Below are 26,857 nucleotides of genomic sequence, written 5' to 3' on the forward strand. Positions count from 1 at the left end.
TCGCATATTTCGACCTCCATTCATCCTTCGACACTAGAGTCTCGATTTTAACACTATTTTCAAATAAATTTTATTAATTTACCACTTGAAAAGCTCAAACTGGGCTTATAAGTAAATACACGCTTTAAAAAGCTCGGCTAGTAAGTGTATTATATAAAAATATAATTGAAAATGGCGTTGAAATCTACACCGGTACTATTCGCAATGCTGGGGCAGCTTTCGAGGCGTAGTTTTTCGACTTCCAAGGCTTTGTCGGCTAAGCCTATGACCGTTCGTGATGCCTTGAACCAGGCAATTGACGAGGAGATGGAACGGGACAAAGATGTTTTCATTTTGGGCGAGGAAGTCGCTCAATACGACGGTGCATACAAAGTTACTCGGTAAGGTTTCGTTATGATATTATATCGCTTATTAAGTGTCTTCTTAGTAGTAGACAGTGGTAAATCATCTAATCATCTGTTTTATTAATGAGCGAGAAGTAAAATTACTTAGTAACATTACGAAGAGGACATGTTATATAACCCCAGTTTGTTGACAGATCAAGTTCATGTTATTATCTAGAGGCCATGCAATTTTTCAAATGACTGGTCATACAAATGTCATCCTCAAGGACATTGTAGAAGTAAGGGTTTATAATAAAAATGTCACCCTGGAATCCCAGGAATCCTTTTCCGAAACAAATTATGGAATATGGTAGGAAATGATTGTCAAATGTTTGTATTGTATGCAAAATTTTGCAATGTAAAACAATGTTCAGGAAGTGGAAAAGTATGTTTCACTGTTTTAAGAAATTTGTTAATATGTTATTGTAATTATTTAGCTTACAGTTCAAATAGGAAGTATAAGATGTGTATTCACTTATTCAGAAGAACTACCTAACAACTTAAAGTTAAAATTTTACTTATTCTAGACTAGCGACCCGCCCCGGCCTCGCACGGGTACTATACCTACATGTAAACCTTCCTCTACAATCACTCTATCTATTAAAAAAAACCGCATTAAAATCCGTTGCGTAGTTTTAAAGATTTAAGCATACATAGGGACATAGGGACAGAGAAAGCGACTTTGTTTTATACTATGTAGTGATTGACAAGCAAAGCCTGGCAAAAAAGATTAAACATTGAAAAGCCCCAATATTTTAGTGTTCCTTACAAGTGTGTGTGTGACAAAATTTTATATATTTGTAAATCTTAGTAAGTCCCTTTCTTTTGATACCCCCAACCCTATATGATATGTTAGAAAAACTTTATTTTCATTCTATATCTAATACTGACTCTATGATGTCTCAGTAATTTCCCGCACTACTAAAGTTTAAAACTGCTATAGAGAAAAAGTAAATAGTCAAACACATACCTAGTTCAAAAGTGGCACATAACTAAAGATGCCAAATTAATATTATGACCATACTCATCTGATCCCAGTGCACAAAATAGTGGTTCTCTTTGTATAAACCAGAATTTATTTATTATGTTTCAAATTACAGAGGCCTATGGAAAAAGTATGGAGACAAGAGAGTCCTGGATACCCCGATCACAGAGGCCGGCTTCACTGGTCTGGCCGTGGGCGCTGCGTTTGCTGGTCTCAAACCCATCTGCGAGTTCATGACCTATAACTTTTCCATGCAGGCTATTGATCATGTAAGTGTTCAATCCCGTATCGTAAAATAACCTAACCACAAAACAAAATATTTGAAAAATCCTGACCGCGACATAGACCGATTTTCATGAAACATGGCTAAGAACACTTCCGACTAACTCAGCTTTCAAACGAAAAAAAAAACAGAAATCTAAATCGGTTCATCCGTTTGGGAGCTACGATGCCACAGACTCACACACACACACACACAGAGACAGACAGACAGACAAATACACAGACACGTCAAATGTATAACACCCCGTCGTTTTTGCATCAGGGGTTAATAATAATGAAGAAAAATACATGCTGTGCTGAACCCTGAAACAAATAATAATGTATTAGTACTAAATGAGCAACCATTTTTATTGTAAAATATATATTTTTTCTTGATTTATAAAGTAAGTATACTTATCTGTTTTTGTCATTTATATCAAAGTCTTTTTCTAGAGACAGTCCCCTCATCTCCTCGCTGGCTTTGTTCTAGTGCATCAAATGAGTTTCAGATCTTAATTGCCAGACCCTGCCACGATGTCATGTGATCACAATGGTCAGCTGCATTTATATATGACGTAATAATATGAACAAATTTGTACCATAGTTTGCACTTAATGATTATCTTATGATTATGGTATCCTCTCTTGTTCTTCATATATGAGTTATGGCTCTTTTCAGTGACCTTTACCCTTATTTGGTTGAAAACTTTCCCTTAGTGCTGACCTTTCTCTCTATTTTTCATTATGAAATATTTATATTAAGGTCTAATCTATATTTATCCATTCTTCCATACAATTTTTTTAAATGGGAAAATGTGTGTCTGTTTGTCTTTCACGTCAAAACCAAGCGACGACTTAACGTGATTTTTTCAGTGGAGATAGTTGAATGGATGGAGAGTAGATATTCACTTTCGAATTAGTAGCGACTCGGTTTCGTGCTGTGAGGTTGATCAATGACAACAGGTACAGCAGCCGATAGGTTTAGTACTCGTTTAGCACCACCCAGGGAATATGTGCAGGGTAATAGTGGCAATTCCTACGGACGCGAGTAACATCATCCCCCGACTGCCCAAAGAGGAAATACACTGGGCACTCCCTAGACTTGCTCAGCCCTGATGTGAACTCAGCCCGTTGGGTGAAGAAGCTAGATATAAAATAGTAGTCCTTAAGTTGATAATATTTTGTTAGTAAGCGACCAGTTTATAGCCATACGATAAAAAAAATGGAGAGTGACATAAATAGGCTACTTTTTATCTCTTTCTATCTTCTTCCCTGAAATGGGGGGTTGGAAGTTTGTATGGATCCGCAATTATCGAATTTAATGCGTGCGATGGAGCATTCTGCAATGTTCGAATGCGTGCGAAAGCTAGTCCTTGATATAAATATCTTCACCTGTATTTTTCAGATCATCAACTCAGCCGCGAAGACGTTCTACATGTCAGCCGGCAACGTTCCTGTGCCGATCGTGTTCCGCGGAGCCAATGGAGCGGCCGCTGGCGTCGCCGCGCAGCACTCACAGTGCTTCGGGGCGTGGTATAGCCACTGCCCAGGCCTCAAGGTCGTTATGCCATACTCTGCGGAGGATGCTAAAGGTAACCACAGATTCATACTAATATTATAAACAGGAAAGTGTGTGTCTGTTTCTTTGTCTGGCAAAACGGAGCGACGAATTGACGTGATTTTTAAGTGGGGAAAGTTGAAAGATCGCGAGTGACATAGGCTACTTTCTGTCTCTTTCTAACCCCCCACTTCCCTACGATGGGGGATTTTGTATGGAGCATTCCGCAATTTTCAAATTAAAGTCGAGTGAAGCCGCGGGCAAAAGGTAGTTTCATATATACTATATACTAAGCAAACGTATGTACATACTTAGCGTGTCAAAGGAACTCAGTCAAACCCACTGAGTTGTCCATCTTTACTCACAGGTTGCAGCTTTCGGGCGTCAATTTGTATCGTGATATTTAATGGCAACAACACAAAAATTATGAACACTCAAGTCTGAGACATATTTCCAATCACAGGCAAGTAACAACTTCAGTACAAAATCTTACACGCTCGGCCCCTATACAAATAGATAAACTTGTTCCTGCTGTCTAAATATAGTTCTGTGTGTAACAGAAAGATTTTTATTAATATCATTATGAACTGATCGGAGATTGACACTAAGGTATATCAGGGTTATGTTCTGCCCAAGGTTTGACTAGTTAAAGCTGATGGAGAACCTATCTATACGCTCTTGCTTTTAAAGAAACCAAGGTTAAATTTGTCAGGAAATACAGTATGCACATTCCATTCCTCTCCGCACCATAAAAGAAAAGGACATTTTTTGCTATTAGACAGAAGTCAAATAAACCATGTTTAATGGCATCACTCTTTTCAGTTGGATAGTGCACCATATGCTTTTGCGAATAAGTACAATTCCAATGCAACTTATGTATATGACAAGACTGAGATATGATATTATGACGTGAAATATTGCCCTAGTGGTCAGGCACCTAACTTATAATGAATTAATTTAAACATGTATTTTTCTCAGGTCTCCTGAAAGCCGCTATTCGCGACCCCGACCCAGTTGTAGTACTAGAAGACGAGATCTTGTATGGTATGCAGTTCCCAATGTCCGACGAAGCGCTGTCACCAGACTTTGTATTGCCATTCGGTAAGTAAAACAGTTAAACTGCTAACTTACTTGAAAACTAAATTTCTATGCAAGTGTGTTTACTGAAATTATGTAAATTCATTGCTGATGCAATCATCAATGAATCACAGATCTATGCGAACCGTCATTAACGACTATTAAGCTTAAAAAAAATTAAAAATTACTGTCTCGGGTGGGACTTGAACCCATTGGTGGTTCTGGATTGCTAGCCTTGAACTCTTCCTTCTAAGCTTCTAAGCGCCGGTTGCAACATACCGTCTGTCACCGTTACAGCGTTCGTAAAATTTTATTGTATGGAAAGTTCCATAGACATCTGCTCTGTGAAGATGATGTCTGTCAAATGTGGTTGATGCAACTGGGCCTAAGGCCAATACAGTATTACATATTTACTCCATATGAGCTTGTAGCTAGGAACCCTTGGTGACATCTGCTATAAGTATTACACTTTTGAATAGTTATAATTAATTACCGGAGTTCAAAGTAATAGTGTTCTCAAAGGTCACAACGCATGCGTGGCTCCCCTGATGTTGCTTATGTCCATGGGCGGCGATGACTGCTTCCCTTCAGGCGGCTCGTGTGGTCGTTTGCTGCCTATATCATAAAAAAATATTTAAAATTCAACAAAGTTTTGAGAGTGCGCTATGGCTATCCTACACAAAATTAAAAGTCTGTAAAAGATGCTGCACTGATTACAAACAACTAAACATTTTGAATTCATGTTCATGCTAGTGTTTTCATTTACAGGCAAAGCTAAGATTGAGCGAGAAGGGAGCGACATCACGTTAGTGTGCGCGGGCAAAGCCACCGACACCGCACTCCAGGCCGCCGCTGAACTTGCCACCAAAGGTCAGACATTTTCGCAACCCTTTTTCTAATACTTGAATTCGGGAATTACTAGTTTCGGGGATAGTTTAATGTAAAGTCATCCGTCCTCTTCAGGTGTTGAGTGCGAAGTGATCAACCTACGCTCGCTCCGGCCGCTGGACTTCGCCACGATCGCCGACTCCGTCGCCAAGACGCACCACCTCGTCACGGTCGAACAGGGCTGGCCACAGAGCGGTATGTATTGCACAATACTTTTTTCCAGGGATCGGATACCGGTATTTTTTTCGGAACGGTTCCGTACGTTGACCCGAGAACTTTACTTTAGCGTTTCTGGTTCCATTAACCGGTATTCTTTTTCGTTCAGTGAACGAACGTTTATGAGTGAGAACTGTTCCGAAGAACAGAATTAAATGATACGTTCTTTAAAGAACAGTTCGCGGGAACGGAATTAAATGATACGTTCTTTAAAGAACAGTTCGCAGGAACGAAATTATTTCGGTTTTTCTATTTCCAAGAATTTGAACGAACAGTGCAAGCGGTGTCGGCCACGGCCATCACTTTAGTAACTTTAGTTTGATTTGAGACTAGCGGTGAGTAAACGTGGCGTCGAACGAAACAAATACGTCGAAAACATTCTGCACCACAACCACAATGAAGTAAGTTTTTTTCTTTTAACTTAGTGCTTTCAATTTTACCGATTTTAAAATTTAAGTAATGTCACGACGCTTAAGTATTTATTTACAGGCAATCGTACAGTCCAAGGTCAAATAAGGACGGGACGCCGCTATTAGCAAGAGCGAGCGTCCTTATTTGACCTTGGTACGGTCATCTCAGGTGTGTGTGTGTGTGTGTGTGTATGTGTGTGTGTGTGTGTGTGTGTGTGTGTGTGTGTGTGTGTGTGTGTGTGTGTGTGTGTGTGTGTGTGTGCGTGTGCGTGTGCGTGTGCGTGTGCGTGTGCGTGTGCGTGTGCGTGTGTACAATATACACTACTTTCCCATTAATTGTGTCGTTGGTACTGTAGATAGTCAATTACCATAGAAATTACATCAGCTACTATCAACAATGGACCTTTAGGGTCAGTTGCACCAAACCGTCTGTCACCGTTAAAGCATTCGTTAAATTTTATTGTATGGACAGTTCCATAGGCGTCTGCTGCGTGACGATGATGTGTGTGTCAAATGTGGTTGATGCAACGGGCCCTTAGTCTAAAAACGTCACAATGAAAGATGTGAAATGTGCAATTAGTCACAAAAATAAATTGTTTTTAGTATTCAACACTCCCGTGTCCCAGAACTCGAAGAATCCCAATTCATCCAATGTTCTTATACTGCTGCGAGTGAAAGGGGCACTAATGATGATATTTATGACTTGATCGATGCACAGAATGAGCCACTGAGTAAGTACTTACCTATACTGAACCTTCATAAACCTAAATACTGAAACTCTGCCCGGTGGTTCGGTGTTAGGGCTTGCAATTATCCGTCCAATTCGAAATCCGGATGATTCGACTCGATATTTGAAAATCCGGATATTCGGATAAAATGGATATTTCGAATATTTTTTATTTTATTTAATAAATCTCATAATTAGTAACATAATTATGTACTACGATACGAAAAACACGTCGTAGGAAATTGTTATTTTATAATCAGGCTTGAGCTGTTGTTCGTAACCTTAATGTTAGGTTAGGTTACTTAGTTATTTCATTCTTGCCTTTTTTAGGGTTCCGTAGTCAACTAGGAACCCTTATAGCTTCGCCATGTCTGTCTGTCCGTCCGTCCGTCCGTCCGTCCGTCCGTCCGTCCGTCCGTCCGTCCGCGGATAATCTCAGTAACCGTAAGCACTAGAAAGCTGAAATTTGGTAGCAATATGTATATCAATCACGCCAACAAAGTGCAAAAATAAAAAATGGAAAAAAATGTTTTATTAGGGTACCACCCCTACATGTAAAGTGGGGGCAGATTTTTTTTTCATTCCAACCCCAACGTGTGATACATCGTTGGATAGGTATTTAAAAATGAATAAGGGTTTACTTAGATCGTTTTTTGATAATATTAATATTTTCGGAAATAATCGCTCTTAAAGGAAAAAAAGTGCGTCCCCCCCCCCTCTAACTTTTGAACCATATATTTAAAAAATATGAAAAAAATCACAAAAGTAGAACTTTATAAAGACTTTCTAGGAAAATTGTTTTGAACTTGATAGGTTCAGTAGTTTTTGAGAAAAATACGGAAAACTACGGAACCCTACACTGAGCGTGGCCCGACACGCTCTTGGCCGGTTTTTATGAAATGACTTCAGTTGCCCATAAGATATGTTCGCGCCCTTTTCATTCATTATCATTCATATCGTCCATCTCGCTCGCTCTTCCTTATGATAGGTTCAACCTCATTTTTAATTGTCATGTCACCCGCCTCTTTGCCAAACTTCTTAAAAAATATAAAATACGTCAAGTGTCAATCCGCAAAAAGAAAGTCGTTGTCAATGGTGAATAAAAATATCCGCAACGAATTAAGTTGTTAATTAATTATATTATAATAGAACGATTCGCGAGTGTGCAGTGCAAGGAAAGAGAGAACCAAGCTTCGCAAGGGTGGCCACCCGATAAACTCTCGAGACGACAACATCGGTGAGTTTGGCTCCCCATCAATCTCCATAATTTTATTTTCCGTTTTGTTTTATTTTATTACAATAGTTCGTTAGGAACTTCGTATCCGCAGGTCCTTCAACATTTTTGGTCTTCGAACCTGATTCTCTTCCCTGTTCCCCTATTTTCTCATACATTCATTGCGAATCGTTCTCCTCCCGCACCGCCCGTATAAATATTACCTAAATTATTCTTAATTACTCGCTCCCGCAGTTTAGGTATTTATTTATACGTGTATTATTTTATTCGTCGCTCCGCCCTTATAAATTATTTACCTAAATATATATTCTTAACCGCACCCGCAATTTAGGTATACCTACGTTTATAAGAGTTTATCCTTCATAGGAACATAAATTGATTTACCGCATATTTAACCCTTCTCATGCAATATGGCAAAAGAAACAAAAGCCGAAAGCGTTGACAGCTGGTGTTATGAAGACGAGTTGTCAATGCTTGAAGCAAAACGCAACGTCTTCTTTGAACTCGTCCAGGGTATTTATAAAAAGTCGCTAGTTGCCGATACAGATGCAGTGAGTCGCGAAAGTTTTCTTGACGCTGCTGACACTATTGACGAACTTCGGACGGAGTTCAAAGAAGTGGTAAATGAGTACAACCGCACGCTACTGAGGACTAAGACGGCTGCTGTCCCTAACTATCAGCCGCTCATAGCCTTTGAAGATTTGTACTGCCGCATCAGGAGAGTGGTCAAGCGACTGCAACCAGCCGCACCGCCGGCCTCTTCGCCGCCTTTATCGGTGGAGAGAGCTAGACCTTCTTTGCCAACGATGGAACTGGTAGCGTTTGATGGAGACATACGTAACTGGCCGCTGTTCTACGCTAGTTTTAAATCGAGAGTGCACGACAATCTGTCACTTACCGACGAGGAGAAGCTGTTTTATTTAATTGGGAAATTGTCACCAAAAGCTCAAGCCGTCTTTGCAGGCATAACTCCGAGCGCTGACAATTATCAGCTTATTCTAGATAGTCTACTTGACAGATTTCAAGATAAGCGCACTCTTGCCTCGACTTACATGGATCAAATGCTCAATTTGAAGATTAATGGTCCCGCTTCCTCGTCTAACTTCCAGATATTCATTGATAAGTTTGTGACAGCTGCGAATGCGCTTAAATCGCTTAAGCTGGATGATTTAAGCGATTTTATGCTTATGCATATAGCTTTAAAGAAGTTAGACCAGGAAACTCTTCGAGCATTTGAGATGCTGCATCGAAATACGAAGTTGCCTACATTTCGCGATCTGTCAGATTTCATGAAAAGTCAGTTTAGGATTTATCAAAACTCGCAACCATGTACCGCCGTCTCCGCCGCCGTAAATCCATCGCGCGAAAAAGGTGTTAAGTCGATTCAACCGCGTAGTGCCGCACCTAAACTACAAAGCTACGTTGCTTGCGCGAGCACTACTAAATGTATTTGTGACAATATTGTCCATGAACATTTATTCAAATGTCCTTCTTTCAACGACTTAACGTCTTCTGATCGCTTCAAACGCGCTAAAGAGCTTAAAGCATGTATTAACTGCTTAAGCATTAAACACCGCACCCGCGAGTGCAATTCCGAGGTGAAGTGTCGAGTTTGTCATCAAAAGCATCATACTCTGTTGCATTTTGACAAGAACAAGGATGAAAAAGCTACGACCTCTGATGAGTCAAATGCATCTACGAGCAACGCAGCTATTAAAACATCCTCGCCGCCGGAAGGCACGTCCTGTAACACGTCTATCGTGACGCAAGCACTTGCTGCCTCTAACAATAAAATGTCAAATCAAGACTCAGCATCTTCGTGTGACACGGTTTTGCTGTCCACCGCAAAGGTCATCGTTCGCGACAGTAAGGGTGAAACGCAGGTTATCAAATGTCTGCTTGACACCGCGTCACAAAGTAACTTCATTACTGAAGAATGTTGTAGGCGCTTAGGTTTAACTTTTGATAGGAAACCAAGCTCTGTATTTGGCATTGGAAAAACTAAGAAAATTGTTAAGGGGAACGCAAACGTAAAAGTATTTTCGCGATTCGACGATAATATCAACTTCGACGTTTCGAGTTTGGTGGTCGATCGCATCACCGACGACCTGCCGTCAGTGCCCGTGGACATGTCAGCACTGACACATGTTCATGGTCTCCCTCTAGCTGACGACACGTTGGATACGCCCGTCGCCATTGATGTACTGGTGGGTGCAACTATATTTCCACATTTGCTGCTGCCGCACATCGTCAAAAGCGAAGTGGACTATATGCCACCAGCTATACAGACGGTACTGGGGTATATTTTAATGGGTTCGGTGCCTGCTTTACAGCCACCGCGTAAATATACTTCAGCTTGTTGTACTTCCGTGGATTCCATGGACCACCTCCTCAAAAAGTTCTGGGAACTTGAGGAAGTATCCGCTCCGCCCGCTCAAAGCCAGGATGACTTTGAATGCGAGGAATATTTCCGCGCTACCACTACGCGCGATGCTAGTGGTAGATATATTGTGGCATTGCCTTTCCGAGATGACGTGTTCAAGCTCGGAGAGTCGCATTCGGCTGCTAAGAGGCGCTTTCTTTGTCTTGAAAGAAAGCTAGAGTCATCGAGTGTGTTACGTGCCGCCTATGACGATATAATTCGTGAATACGTCAGTAAGGATTATATATCGGACGTGACTAACTCTCTCAACGCGAACACCTCTTCAGCCCTCGCATACATAATTCCTCATCATGCTGTCATGCGTGAGGATAAGACCACTACCAAAGTTCGTATGGTCCTGGACTCGAGTAGCAAGACAACTACAGACCTGTCGCTGAATGATGTCTTGCACTCAGGGCCCAATCTTCAAGGGGATTTATTTTCAATCCTCTTGAACTTTCGCTTATTCAAAATAGCGCTTTCAGCCGATTGTCGCCAAATGTTTTTACAGATTGGTGTTCGCGAATCGGACCGCCAGTTTCAACGAATCTTATATAGATTCCGCCCGGCAGATCCCATTTCGACTTACGAATTTAACCGTGTGTGTTTTGGTATGAAGTCGAGCCCATATCACGCGCTCCGCGTCGTTCGCCAGCTGATTGCAGACGACGGAAATAAGTTTCCAATGGCAGCAGCGATCGCATCGTCCTGCACATACATGGATGACGTATGCTTCAGCATTATGTCAGATGATTCGCAACAGAAGGATGAATCTGTTGCTATCGCTGCGGCTAAGGAGCTTATTGACCTATTCAAATGCGGTCAATTTGATCTTGTCAAATGGACCTGCAACTCAGAGACCGTGCTACGTGAGATACCTGCTTCTCATAGGGCTTCCGTAGACTTGGAAATAGACCCAGGAGTCTCGCAAAAGGTCCTTGGCTTGTGTTGGAATAAATCTGGCGATTATTTCCATTTCAAGGTGACAGAGCCAGATCCAACGTGCACTAAAAGGACAATCTTGTCTGCAGTGGCTCGCCTATGGGATAACGTCGGCTTAGTAGCTCCAGTTGTCCTTTACGCAAAACTCCTCATACAGGAGCTTTGGTTGATCAAATGCGACTGGGATGAGACTCCCCCGACCCATATTGTAAATTTATGGGAACGATTTTGTTCTGAGTTGCCAAAATTGAATGAAATTCATATACCGCGTCATCTCGGGGTAGTACAAGGTTGTACTATAAACCTCTTAGGCTTCGGTGATGCTTCCGAGCGGGCATATGGAGGTGTAGTTTATCTTCAGGTCATAAACGGGAATGAAGTGACAGTTCGATTGGTGTGTTCCAAGTCGAAGGTCTCTCCCTTGAAGACAGTCTCTGTAGCGAGATTAGAGCTGTGTGCTGCTGTCCTCCTGGCAAAGCTCATGCGGAAGGTGCAAGATAATTTCGAGCCCCGTTACAACATTAACGAGATCTACGCCTTTACTGACTCGAAAGTTGCGCTCTGCTGGATTCAGTCATCACCACACCGCTGGCAAACATTCGTTGCTAATCGCGTTGTTAAGATAATTGAAGCTGTACCGGCCAGCTGCTTCCATCATGTGGCGGGCTTAGAAAATCCCGCGGATTGCTTGTCGCGTGGCCTGACGCCTGCTAAGCTTGTGGATCATCCTTTGTGGTTTACAGGACCGGCTTGGGCATCCAAGCATCCATCAGAATGGCCTTTAAGGGAGCTCGATCGAGAGTCCATCGGAGAAGTGCCGGAGCTTAAGCCTCTTGCACACGCTACTACTACGGATGTGTCAGAGTCACCACTTTATTCCCTCGCGCAGCGGATATCGTCGTGGTCTCGATTACTGCGCATCGTCGTATACGTGTACCGCGTCCTTAATCCGAAACCGCTCCCCACGGCCCTTACCCGATCCGACTTAGAGTTTGCTGAAGGCAAAATTCTCTCATCGTTGCAAAACGAACATTTTTGTGACGATATTGAGAAAATTAAGAGCAAGAAATATTGCTCACCTGCTTTACAAAAGCTCAAACCGTTCTTAGACAAAGACGGTCTAATTCGTGTTGGAGGCAGGTTGACAAATACAGACTTGCAGTATTCTCAGAAGCACCCAATTGTGCTCCCACGACGTGATCATGTAGTCAATATGATCGTTGACTACGTTCACAGAAAGCATTTGCATGCTGGTCCCGAGTCAATGATGACTATACTTAGGCTTCAGTATTGGATTCTGTCGGCTCGTCGTGTCATTCGCGACCGCATTGCCAAATGCAACACTTGTTTCAGAGCGAATCCACAATCGTCTTTTCCGCTCATGGCAGACTTACCGGGCTGTCGCGTGAATCAAGTGGATAAACCGTTTACGCATACAGGGTGTGATTATGCAGGCCCTCTGCAATATACGCCTACTCGTGGCAGAGGAGTGAAGAGTCGCAAGGCTTGGTTATGTATTTTCACTTGCCTCACTACGCGCTGTCTTCACATTGAGATAGCGACGGAATTGAGTACCGCCAACTTCATGGCTGCATTAAAGCGCTTTTTGGCACGCCGTGGTCCCGTCCAATGCATGTATTCGGACAATGGAACCAATTTCGTTGGCGCCAATTCTTATATGCGTGACCTCTACAAGTTCTTGGATGCTCATCGTCCACTTATAGAGATGGAACTAGCGGAGAACCGCATTGATTGGAAGTTCATCCCTCCTGCTTCTGCTCATTTTGGAGGCGCATGGGAGTCTATGGTGAAAATAGTAAAAAATCACCTTTTCAAGGTGATCGGTACGCAAATACTGACGTACGAAGAACTTCTAACGACGCTTGCTCAGATAGAAGCGCTCGTTAATTGCCGGCCTCTAACAGCCTTGAGCAGTGACCCCGCTGAGCCATCAGCTCTTACTCCTGCTCATTTTCTCCATACTGCTCCACTGTTGTCGTTACCTACTCCATTGGTCGAGTCAGGTAACTTACGTGAACGACATGCCCTCCTAGATAGGATAGTGCAGTCTTTCTGGCAACGATGGCGAGCAGAGTATCTGCATCAGTTGCAATCTCGAGCTAAATGGACAACGCCATCAGTTCCCATCGCAATTGGCACAGTAGTCGTCATTAAAGTAGATAATGCGCCGCCATTCTCATGGCCATTGGGTGTTGTAGACGCAGTGCATCCTTCAAAGGACGGCTCAACCCGCGTTGTTACTGTCAGGACAAGTAAAGGAAGTTTCGTCCGTCCTGTCGTGCGGTTGTGTCCTTTGCCTAACCAGTAATGGAATGGGTATTATGTTAGAATAATATTATTTTTTTCGCTATTATTTTACTCGAAGAAAAGGGTCATTATTTATTTATTTTATTTAGTACTTCTTTCCTTTAAAGGAACCCTTTAAAGCCGGGGAGAAATGTTCGCGCCCTTTTCATTCATTATCATTCATATCGTCCATCTCGCTCGCTCTTCCTTATGATAGGTTCAACCTCATTTTTAATTGTCATGTCACCCGCCTCTTTGCCAAACTTCTTAAAAAATATAAAATACGTCAAGTGTCAATCCGCAAAAAGAAAGTCGTTGTCAATGGTGAATAAAAATATCCGCAACGAATTAAGTTGTTAATTAATTATATTATAATAGAACGATTCGCGAGTGTGCAGTGCAAGGAAAGAGAGAACCAAGCTTCGCAAGGGTGGCCACCCGATAAACTCTCGAGACGACAACATCGGTGAGTTTGGCTCCCCATCAATCTCCATAATTTTATTTTCCGTTTTGTTTTATTTTATTACAATAGTTCGTTAGGAACTTCGTATCCGCAGGTCCTTCAACAAGATATATGATTTTATTTTTATGTAATTTTGACTAATATTTGATATTAATGAATTTTAATGCTAGAGACATAATCTGATTGCCATATGAGGTAAAACGTCATGTTGTGATCGTTTAGATCGAATATTACCTAAAAAAGGTATTACCTACCTACTCCTTGTTTAAATATCAGATTGCATTTACGAGGTTTTCATTGCCGATTTATTCAAATGCAAAAAGAACTATGACATATTACAAACACCATTTAGCTTTGTTAAATAACAAGGCTGAATGATCTTTCTCTCTAATAATTTTCACCTCTTATCTTTGATGACTTCGTGACTCCATTCCAGTTACACTTGGGACTCTCGGGTAGACGTTCTTAGCCAGAGGGCCTTACGTTACGTATACAGCGAAAAAGTTTTGGTGTTGCAACACTTGCAACCTATTTTGAAAGGATAAAATGTAAAAGCGTATCTGCTTAACTACTTCATCTTGTTCTGCAGTTCAATACTAAACAGGTCTTCCGCCGCGGGATACATAGAAGACTTCTTTTTGTCAGAAAATTTGAACAGTTTTAGTTCTGTTTGCAATTTATTTATTTATTTATAATGTATTCGGATGCTAACAATAATGAAAGTGCAGCGTTTGATACGGTACTCAGTGTCACTTGATTGATTGAGTTAAATTGATATACATTTACATGAGATTATCCACAAATATTCATGAAAAAAACCCTGCCTGCTAAGCCGCGGTCCCGGCGGATTCGAATCCCGGTAAGGGCATTTATTTGTGTGATGAGCATAGATATTTGTTCCTGAGTCTTGGATGTTTTCTGTGTATATAAGTATGTATTTATCTATATAAGTATGTATTCGTATCGTCGCCTAGCACCCATAGTACAAGCTTTGCTTAGTTTGGGGCTAGGTTGATCTATGTAAGATGTCCCCCAATATTTTTGTTTATTATTTATTTACTTATAGTCATACTTGTTATGGAGAATTTTTGGCCAAAAGCTGCACTTTTGGATGGAAGCAAGCCGCTTTGCATGGTGATAGTAGACATTATAGTAAACGATTTTTTCCGAGGATATCGAAATTTCATCTCTTAGGAAGCCGAGCGTAGCGAGTGTTTTATGAAAATGAAAAAAATTCTATCTTTTTATTGTATCGTCCGATTTTGACAAAACGTATCTCAAATGAAAGGTATTAATTTGTGTAATTTAAAAAAAATATAAAGAAAAAAAATTTAAAAGAAAAGTAAGAAAAAAATAAAAAAAGTAAATTTCCGTCTCGCACTGAATAACTTCAAAGAATGACAGACAAAATGTACAATGTCGATATACAAGTTTTTTTTTATCGAAGACAGATAAATTTTTAGTTGAAAACTGAAGACCGCATCGAAATCAGATCAGCATTTTTTAAGATACAAGTTGCCAAAGTTGGGAAAGATCGCTTTATATGGCCACTTTGAAATTCCTTTGCCAGAAAGTCAGAAATAACATGTTTTTCTGACACAGAAAAATACATAGTAACAGTACACATCAAACTAAAATTAAAAATTCCGAGGATATTATAATTTCATCCCTTAGAACGACGAGCGTAGCGAGGTCGGTTACGAAAACCGAAAAAAAAATCTCATTTTTTTGTACGTCGTCCGATTTTGACAAAACATGTTTCATTTGAAAGGTATTACTTTATGTAACTTAAAAAAAATATTGAAAAAAATTGGAAAAAAATGTAAGATTTAAAAAAAAAAAAAACCTTAATTTTCGTATCACACTGAATAACCGCAAAAAACGGTAGACACGGTGTATAATTTCGATATATGATTTTTTTAAATTAAAGACAAATAAATGCATGATTATAAACTAAAAACCGAATCGAAATCGAATCAGTAGTTTTTAAGATGCAAGTTGTCAAAGTTGGCTTAGTTTGTTTATATGGTCGCTTATAATAGTTATAATATAAATTCCTTAGCCAGAAAGTCAGAAACATTATATTTTTCTTACAGTTAAAAGTATGCATAGGTAATAGACATCATTATAAACATTTTTTTACAAGGATATAAAAATTTCATTCCTTAGAAACCCTTACAAAGACGATCCAATAAAAAAAACTGCCTTTTTTTGTTTTTCGTAACAGACATCGCTACGCTCGGCTTTCCAAGGGATGAATTTTTTATATCCTCGTAAAAAATTGTTTATTATGATGTCTATTACCTATGCATACTTTTAACTGTGAGAAAAATATAATGTTTCTGACTTTCTGGCTAAGGAATTTATAAGCGACCATATAAACAAACTAAGCCAACTTTGACAAATTGCATCTTAAAAATACTGATTCGATTTCGATTCGGTTTTTAGTTTATAATCATACATTTATTTGTATTTAATTTAAAAAAATCATATATCGAAATTATACACCGTGTCTACCGTTTTTTGCGGTTATTCAGTGTGATACGAAAATTAAGGTTTTTTTTTTAAATCTTACATTTTTTTTTCCAATTTTTTTCAATATTTTTTTTAAGTTACATAAAGTAATACCTTTCAAATGAAACATGTTTTGTCAAAATCGGACGACGTACAAAAAAATGAGATTTTTTTTTCGGTTTTCGTAACCGACCTCGCTACGCTCGTCGTTCTAAGGGATGAAATTATAATATCCTCGGAATTTTTAATTTTATTTTGATGTGTACTGTTACTATGTATTTTTCTGTGTCCGAAAAACATATTATTTCTGACTTTCTGGCAAAGGAATTTCAAAGTGGCCATATAAAGCGATCTTTCCCAACTTTGGCAACTTGTATCTTAAAAAATGCTGATCTGATTCGATGCGGTCTTCAGTTTTCAACTAAAAATTTATCTGTCTTCGATTAAAAAAAAAACTTGTATATCGACATTGTACATTTTGTCTGTCATTCTTTGAAGTTATTCAGTGCGAGACGGAAATTTACTTTTTTTTATTTTTTTCTTACTTTTATTTTAAATTTTTTTCTTTGTATTTTTTTTTTAATTACACAAATTAATACCTTTCATTTGAGATACGTTTTGTCAAAATCGGACGATACAATAAAAAGATAGAATTTTTTTCATTTTCATAAAACACCTCGCTACGCTCGGCTTCTTAAGGGATGAAATTTCGATATCCTCGGAATAAATCGTTTACTATGATGTCTACTATCACCATGCAAAGCGACTTGCTTCCATCCAAAAGTGCAGCTTTCTTTTCATAACTAGTATGACTATTATTAAATAAGGTAGTAGTGCCACTCAAGGAGTAATTTTTGATATAAATCGCTTTAATATCGGAAATGTGTTAATTTTACTTTAAAATTTGTTTTCCAAATGAGCTTCTTAAAAATTGCAATGGTATTTCTGTCATTCACAATATTCGAATTATTCGTTTTATCCGGATTTTAACGTGCAAATTATCCGAATTTCAAAATCAGCGGATATATCCGGATTACAATACAAGCCCTATTCGGTGTCACTCCTAAAGTAGGTACTTACAGGCGACCGTACCGACATATGTCAATTAGGGACGCAGTTATTTGTAAAAAAATGAGAAAGACTTATACGGTCAACCGGGGTGGCTTTAAAACGCAGGGGTAACTTTGAAAATTTAGTTTTAAAGTCATACTGTAAGTAAATTCGCGATTTTCTATGGTAGATTTACAAGAATATTTATTGATCTATTATCTATCTACTAATTACATGAACAGTTTCAGTAAATAATGAATGATGTTAATTTTAAAGCCGTTCAAATACCATCAAAGTAACCCCAAATTTTCCTAAAGCCACCCCGGTTGACGTAACTCTCCCGCTCTTACAATCCCGTACTTGTTGGACCTTGGTCGGTTTGGTCGTCTGTAGACAGTGTAGACACTAATACACTCGCCAACTACAGTTGTGTATTCCATGTAGATACACCAAGGGCCCAATTCTCAAAAGCTTGTAACTTATTGTAATAATTTTCTAGAAATGTAAGTACATTATGCAAAATAAATAAGATATTTTTATTGCAGATAAAAGCTTTGACATAGATGATGAAGATCTAGCCTTCAAAAAAATATATATAGAGAAAAAACTACCCCATATCCAAGCGATTCTGATGACCTTGAGTTGGATGTAAGTGCTTATAGTGTGAGAAAGCTGTATAAAATATAATCTGCACTAATTTGTATAAATATGTGTGTTACTTAATCTGTGTGAATTTGTAATAGTGATATGTTTTTAAATGTTTTTAAGGACCAAGATGCAGTCCTTGAGAGAGCACAACCCATGCAATCCATTTATAGTGAACCGGAACCGGACGCGATGTGCCCTTGTTCATGCAAGCGTAATATAGTTGCAGTCGTTATAAGAAAAAAGTTAGAACAAGTTCCCGAAGAGAATTTACGGGCTTGTTTAGAAGATCTCGAAAATAAAATAGAAAAATATTATTAAACTAGCTTTTACCCGCGGCTTCGCCCGCGTAATAAAAGTATTCATTAAGATTTTCATTTGGATCCTTAGGTTTCTCTGGTATATTTATCTGCGATTATTTCGATTGCACATAATACTTTTGCTTGCAATGATTGTAGAAATATTACACATCGACCACAGCGTAGGTAATTCTATATACGCTGGGGAAACCTTTATAAACATCCCACATAGCCCGTATTTCGACACTATATGATCGGTGGGTAAAAAGTACTTTTTTCTATTATCCCTTATAATTTTTTTACATTTTGCTTATACTTATCGCAAACGTAATCTTCAAGCAAGCAAACAACGATCGTCTTAGAGCACTTTGATTGTAAGAGACCGCCGACCGATTATCCGTATCCCTCTAACGATACCCATATTATCCGTATCCGTATCCGTTTCCGTATCCGTATCCCTATCTCTATCCCTAATCCCTATCGCTATCGCTAACGCTATGGCTATCGCTATCCCTATCGCTATCCCTATCCCTTATCAAGATAACACTAAGTTCTCGCGCTTTGTACACATATTTAAAGTCACATACAGGTCGAAAGCGATTAATTAACATTATTTTTACCTTTTTTCCCAACGTTTCGGCCAGGTTGCACTGGCCGTGGTCGCGGAAGACTGACGTCCCAGCAAAATGTCACCGGAGATGTAAACAACACAAAACTACCCGATATTAATTTATATAAATGTTCGGGGTAGACAAATAAATATAATCTACCCGCATGTAATTATTTACGACATCACATTAGAAACCTCAAAAATAACAGTTATACATATAAACCTTCCTCTTGAATCACTCTATCTATTAAAAAAAAACCGCATCAAAATCCGTTGCGTAGTTTCAAATATTTAAGCATACAAAGGGACATAGGGACAGAGAAAGCGACTTTGTTTTATACTATGTAGTGATATCGCTATCCCTATCGCTATCCCTATCCCTTATCAAGATAACACTAAGTTCTCGCGCTTTGTACACATATTTAAAGTCACATACAGGTCGAAAGCGATTAATTAACATTATTTTTACCTTTTTTCCCAACGTTTCGGCCAGGTTGCACTGGCCGTGGTCGCGGAAGACTGACGTCCCAGCAAAATGTCACCGGAGATGTAAACAACACAAAACTACCCGATATTAATTTATATAAATGTTCGGGGTAGACAAATAAATATAATCTACCCGCATGTAATTATTTACGACATCACATTAGAAACCTCAAAAATAACAGTACTTCTCCACTATTTAATGGATGTTATTATACATATAAACCTTCCTCTTGAATCACTCTATCTATTAAAAAAAAACCGCATCAAAATCCGTTGCGCAGTTTCAAATATTTAAGCATACAAAGGGACATAGGGACAGAGAAAGCGACTTTGTTTTATACTATGTAGTGATATCGCTATCCCTATCGCTATCCCTATCCCTTATCAAGATAACACTAAGTTCTCGCACTTTGTACACATATTTAAAGTCACATACAGGTCGAATGCGATTAATTAACATTATTTTTACCTTTTTTCCCAACGTTTCGGCCAGGTTGCACTGGCCGTGGTCGCGGAAGACTGACGTCCCAGCAAAATGTCACCGGAGATGTAAACAACACAAAACTACCCGATATTAATTTATATAAATGTTCGGGGTAGACAAATAAATATAATCTACCCGCATGTAATTATTTACGACATCACATTAGAAACCTCAAAAATAACAGTACTTCTCCACTATTTTATGGATGTTATTATACATATAAACCTTCCTCTTGAATCACTCTATCTATTAAAAAAAACCGCATCAAAATCCGTTGCGTAGTTTCAAAGATTTAAGCATACAAAGGGACATAGGGACATAGGGACATAGGGACAAAAAAAGTGACTTTGTTTTATACTATGTAGTGATGTAGTGATGTAGTGATGTGTATCAAGATTATGTGTACTCTATCATAATTATAGCTTCAGTGTAAAAGTCAATCATATTTTGGTACATTCGTTAGTGAAATATCGTTATAAAATAAGGGTTATTCCACTAGTCAGAGTTACCACTAAGTTGTTACCAGTGGTAACTACAATGTTATTTTCCCATAGGCAATTACTGGAAAGATTATATCATAAGATTCATAAGTTTTGTTTTATTTTATACACATGTAAAGCATGACCAGAAATATATGACTACGCGCCATGTAGCGGAATTTCATTAAAACTATTTTCTTCATAGTCATCATACTATACTGAACTGTCACTCCATACATCAGAATAACAGCGCACTCCTGCCTGACAATAGTTATTTATATTTCTGGTCAGGCTTTAGTTTCTTAACCATACTTACCATATCCAACGCGATCAATGTTATTTTCACCAAATCTAATGGCAACAGCTGAGACTGTTTCCTCACCTTTAATTGATTGGCCTCAATGGCCACTGCGTAAGAGTCGTTAGAGGTGCACATTGACTTGCCTAATATCAAGGACGATAGATACCGGGACTGACAAAGCCCATACAAAAGTTTACCTCTGAAATGTCCCATACATTTCCGAGCGATTATTTCCGAAAAAATTAACAATATCAAAAAATGTTAGTAGTAAACCCCTATTCATTTTTTAATACCTATCCAACAATAGGTATATCACACGTCAGGGTTGAAATGAAAAAAAAATCTCTCCCCACTTTACGTGTAGGGGGGCGGGCACCCTAATAATTTAATGTTCTCATGCAATGATTAGTTGGTTTCGATTTAGCTTAATATATTTTTTGTTCTTATTTATGGTGTCTGTATTTAGCTCTGCCGTGAAAAATATTTAAAGAAATAAGGAGGCCGTTTCATCATCGCCACCAGTACAAAACAAGGTCCCACGTAAGAAGAAAATAAACATCGACGACTTCGATACAGGCACAAGCTTCATGAATTTTAGGCTGTGTGGAAGTAGCAAGTCTTCAAACCTAGCTTATTAAATTGTCATTCTCTAAAACCATGCTTTAATTTTCTACAAATATTAACGCGAAACGAAACCCAGTACTCGCTGTCCCGATTATACATGACGTCGGCACATTATTGCCATATGAAAACGATTTGTAGCGACACTCTTCCAGGGTCAAATAAAAACTTGTCAGGCTTTAGTTACTAAAAAAATCCGGATTTAATCCGGAGTTCGGATTTTGCCCTAAAAATAATCCGAAAATCCGGATTTTATATTATTGCAATCCCTAGGTATAACCCAATCCTTTCAGAAAATATTTACTTTATCACAAAATTATTTTAAACTTTCTTTTGACATCGAAAAGGCTTTAGTTTTTTACATACCGAATAACTTTATTTCGGTATCATGATTCCTTTTAAGATAATTACATTATGTATAAGGTAAGGAATAATATTTAGAATACCTAAAATATGACAAATTTGCATTCTATTCAAATCAGTACGAGTATACTTCACGGAGTCCAAAACTATACGCAAATCAGAAGTCCAAAACTAGAAAAATATAGATAGAGACTATAGAGAGCGATTGCGGGCGCCGGTCGGCTCGAGCGCGAGTACTTGCGCCGCCGGCGTACGCGTCTGTGTGCGTGCGCCACGCGCACACACAACTTTACTATACAGGGCCTCTCTGTGGGTTCCGCCCCCGTCAACGCGACGGCGATAAAGACCTAAAAATCTGAATTCGTGCTTGCCTCCTGTATCGTCTTAATCCTTTAATGATTCCGTTAACGTGAAACTTTAAGTAGACAGGTTTTATGAAGACAATTGGCCGGTGAGCCCTACAATTTTAAAATTTGCCGCCCTTTATACATGGTGTATATTCTATGCTGTTTCTTCCTATCCTAATAGTTTCAATATCAAGCATACACTATCACTGCACGTTCGCTGTTTATACGCCGAAAGTTGCAACTCAAGTAAATGAAGTAAACAAAACAAACAACCTACCTTCACCTTCATTGCCGGCCGCGGCCGGCCGGCTAACCGAAACAGAAATATACATGAACTTCGTGTGAAAAAGAGACAGCGAAAGGCGGCTCGTGCGTCGGCGAAAACGTTCGGCTCTGGCGCTCGCTACAGTCGCTATACCTACTCCCGCGCGGCTCGGAACGAAATAATATTGGTTTTAGGAACGCTAAAATTCTGTTCGTTCATTTAAACGTTACTGTAAGGAACTGTTCTTTGAGGGAACGAAATAAGAACCGAAACCGAAATTATTTTGTTCCCACTGAACAAAATTTATAATGAACCGTTCGTTTAGGGAACGATATAAGAACCGTAACCGAAATTATTTTGTTCCCATTGAACAAAATTTATAGGTAACGGTTTAAGAACGATATCAAATGGTATTTGGGAACGGGTTCCGATCCCTGCTTTTTTCACTTCATGAGAACTTTGAGCATGAGCTCAAAAAGTGCACCTTTATGTTATGTCATGCGTAGACGACATAGAATCGCATTTTATGCTCTAGAGCATAAAGTAAAATTTTCTTCTAAGTCTAAGGTAATCGGTCTCAACAGCCAAACAGTTGAAACATATTGCACAATTTTACTGAGCAATAAAATTGTGTAGATGACAAAACTTGTTATATTATTTTATTTTTAACACCCGACGTAAAAACGACGGGGTGTTATTGCTACAATTTATTAGAATTCCGTATTTTATGTCATTAAATTTAGTAAATCACATGAAATAGGAGTCGATTATCGTTCAAAAATGTTTGACTTGGCTTCCAAGCGTCTGAAACTCTGATCACTTGTTGAAAAAAAAAAAGTTAGTTGGCGGGAATGGGTTATGTATTAGGTATGTTCTTTCGCTTTACGACAATTTCGTGGTGTAAATTACATACATACATACATATAATGACGCCTGTATCCCATAAAGGGTAGGCAGAGCACATGAACTACTAAGTTTCAGTGCCACTCTTGACAAAAAGGGGTTGAAAGAAATCCAAATTCTGACATTGCAGTGACAGGTTGCCAGCCTCTCGCCTACGCCACAATTTAACCCATAACCCACAGTAGACTTTTACGACACCCACGGGAAGAAAGGGGGTGGTGAAATTCTTAACCCGTCACCACACGGCAAATAAATTGGTGTGGCAGGAAGGGATCGATTGGCGTAAAAAAAAGAGTTTGTGAAAAATGATCTTTTTCTCGCACCGCTGTAAACGCCAATTGCCATAAATTAAAAAATAGAAGGATGGTCTTCTAATACCATTTCTGAGTGGCAGCACGGGAGCTGTCTTTACTGACCCGCTATCAAAATAGATCCTGTATAATATTTATTGTTTATAATTTATCAATTTCAGGCATCGGCGCGGAGATCTGCGCACGCGTGATGGAGTCGCCGACATTCTTCGAGCTGGACGCGCCCGCGTGGCGCGTGACCGGCGCCGACGTGCCCATGCCCTACACGCGCAGCCTCGAGCTGCTCGCGCTGCCCCGGCCCGACAGCGTGGTGGGCGCCGTGTCCGCCGTGCTGCAGAACAAGTGAGTGTGCTGTCCCCTCTGCAGTGCCCGTGCCCTACACGCGCAGCCTCGAGCTGCTCGCGCTGCCCCGGCCCGACAGCGTGGTGGGCGCCGTGTCCGCCGTGCTGCAGAACAAGTGAGTGTGCTGTCCCCTCTGCAGTGCCCGTGCCCTACACGCGCAGCCTCGAGCTGCTCGCGCTGCCCCGGCCCGACAGCGTGGTGGGCGCCGTGTCCGCCGTGCTGCAGAACAAGTGAGTGTGCTGTCCCCTCTGCAGTGCCCGTGCCCTACACGCGCAGCCTCGAGCTGCTCGCGCTGCCCCGGCCCGACAGCGTGGTGGGCGCCGTGTCCGCCGTGCTGCAGAACAAGTGAGTGTGCTGTCCCCTCTGCAGTGCCCGTGCCCTACACGCGCAGCCTCGAGCTGCTCGCGCTGCCCCGGCCCGACAGCGTGGTGGGCGCCGTGTCCGCCGTGCTGCAGAACAAGTGAGTGTGCTGTCCCCTCTGCAGTGCCCGTGCCCTACACGCGCAGCCTCGAGCTGCTCGCGCTGCCCCGGCCCGACAGCGTGGTGGGCGCCGTGTCCGCCGTGCTGCAGAACAAGTGAGTGTGCTGTCCCCTCTGCAGTGCCCGTGCCCTACACGCGCAGCCTCGAGCTGCTCGCGCTGCCCCGGCCCGACAGCGTGGTGGGCGCCGTGTCCGCCGTGCTGCAGAACAAGTGAGTGTGCTGTCCCCTCTGCAGTGCCCGTGCCCTACACGCGCAGCCTCGAGCTGCTCGCGCTGCCCCGGCCCGACAGCGTGGTGGGCGCCGTGTCCGCCGTGCTGCAGAACAAGTGAGTGTGCTGTCCCCTCTGCAGTGCCCGTGCCCTACACGCGCAGCCTCGAGCTGCTCGCGCTGCCCCGGCCCGACAGCGTGGTGGGCGCCGTGTCCGCCGTGCTGCAGAACAAGTGAGTGTGCTGTCCCCTCTGCAGTGCCCGTGCCCTACACGCGCAGCCTCGAGCTGCTCGCGCTGCCCCGGCCCGACAGCGTGGTGGGCGCCGTGTCCGCCGTGCTGCAGAACAAGTGAGTGTGCTGTCCCCTCTGCAGTGCCCGTGCCCTACACGCGCAGCCTCGAGCTGCTCGCGCTGCCCCGGCCCGACAGCGTGGTGGGCGCCGTGTCCGCCGTGCTGCAGAACAAGTGAGTGTGCTGTCCCCTCTGCAGTGCCCGTGCCCTACACGCGCAGCCTCGAGCTGCTCGCGCTGCCCCGGCCCGACAGCGTGGTGGGCGCCGTGTCCGCCGTGCTGCAGAACAAGTGAGTGTGCTGTCCCCTCTGCAGTGCCCGTGCCCTACACGCGCAGCCTCGAGCTGCTCGCGCTGCCCCGGCCCGACAGCGTGGTGGGCGCCGTGTCCGCCGTGCTGCAGAACAAGTGAGTGTGCTGTCCCCTCTGCAGTGCCCGTGCCCTACACGCGCAGCCTCGAGCTGCTCGCGCTGCCCCGGCCCGACAGCGTGGTGGGCGCCGTGTCCGCCGTGCTGCAGAACAAGTGAGTGTGCTGTCCCCTCTGCCGTGCCCTACCGCTTCGTTTCATGTAAACGACGATAGAACATGCGAAGTCGTCTACAACGTTCTCTAGTGTTCGAACGGGCGCTCTCCGCGAAGTGGTTTCTTCAAAGCGTTCTAATGCTCGAAAAGACCCAAGAACTAGATTATTGGGTTACATTCTCGCTCGTTGATATCATAGAGGAATAACTAAGAGAAGAGTTTTAACTCCATACATCAGTAAATGCAAGTTATTTGCAGTGACATCTAGCATCATCCACGCGTCAATTACGAGTCATTTAGCATAAATTATCAGTACCACTACTCGACACTAGGTGTCAACAGTGTCTCGTCTGCCAAAAATGTAATAATAAAACAGTTTACAAGCAGAAGGAATTGTAAACAGAGTACTGGAGCATTAGACTTTTTGTTCGTCGCGACAGCTATTGGAAATTAGAAGTATAATTTTACACTAGTTGACGCGTGATTGACGCTAGATGTCACTACAAATAACTTGCATTTATTGATGTATAGAGTTTCAACTATTCCCTTACTTATTCCTCTATGGGCCAGTTGCATCAAACCGTCTGTCACCGTCAAAGCATTCGTTAAATTTTATTGTATGGGAAGTTCCATAGACGACTGCTGCGTGACAATGATGTGTCTGTCAAATGTGGTTGATGCAACTGGCCCTAAGTTGATAATTGCGAGGTGTAAACGCCGAATACGTACTTTCCTTGACACTTAAAGATCACGAAGGACTTTAGCTGTTTATTAAATCTAAACTCATTTTAACAATTTATGTACCATATTTGTGAGTGTGTTTAGTAAAACGTCCCATTTTTTGTCGCCTTTGTCGGTTACCATTAAGGCGAGATTTGCTTATATCTTTATATGAATAAACTGATAAAGCGGCTTTATAGCAATCGACAAGGTGGGACGTTTTCCCGTGCACAATCACATTTACCTCCAAATGATGTAATGCCTATCTGCAAATACCCGTTAAATCAATTAGATTCAGATTCCATAATTTCTTCATGGTGAACACATAATCATCTACATTAAGTCTCTAATTAGTCTATAATATCTATTAGGTTTCTTTGTTAGACTTAATAAACATTTCTTTTTCAGAATAGCTCAAGCAGCCAGCCAGTAATCGGGTAATATCAGCCATACTCCACTACGCCTTTTATTGTAAATAATTATATTTTATTATTTATTTTTTACTTGTTTTCGAAATGTGGCGTCAACTGCCTCCTGCAATCTGAGATGTATCTGAGCAATGTATGAACTGTGAATGGAGAATTTAGATAAATAATGTTATAAAAATAAATCTGTTGTCAAATTCTGCGTTATTATTGAAGATCGAAATCGGAATGCACAGGGGGGCTAACATGAAGTGCTAAAGCCGTTCAGTTTAGGTTGAGAGAGAGGGACGGAGCTATGGAACTGCTATAGCTTCGTCCCTTTCTCT

At 41.0% G+C, this 26,857-nt stretch overlaps 1 protein-coding gene across 1 annotated transcript; it reads left to right on the plus strand.

Annotated features, from left to right (window-relative positions):
• LOC125240244 (pyruvate dehydrogenase E1 component subunit beta, mitochondrial) lies at positions 1–26,728 on the plus strand. The gene is made up of 8 exons (XM_048148075.1): positions 1–380; positions 1,484–1,637; positions 3,034–3,220; positions 4,165–4,287; positions 5,032–5,133; positions 5,227–5,346; positions 23,712–23,892; positions 26,515–26,728. The coding sequence occupies exons 1-8, from the start codon at positions 172–174 to the stop codon at positions 26,537–26,539; spliced, it is 1,101 nt and encodes a 366-aa protein (XP_048004032.1). The 5' UTR covers positions 1–171; the 3' UTR covers positions 26,540–26,728.
• The last annotated feature ends 129 nt before the right edge of the window (positions 26,729–26,857 follow it).

Source organism: Leguminivora glycinivorella, chromosome 2 (genome assembly GCF_023078275.1).
Source record: "Leguminivora glycinivorella isolate SPB_JAAS2020 chromosome 2, LegGlyc_1.1, whole genome shotgun sequence".
NCBI classification, from domain to species: domain Eukaryota; kingdom Metazoa; phylum Arthropoda; class Insecta; order Lepidoptera; family Tortricidae; genus Leguminivora; species Leguminivora glycinivorella.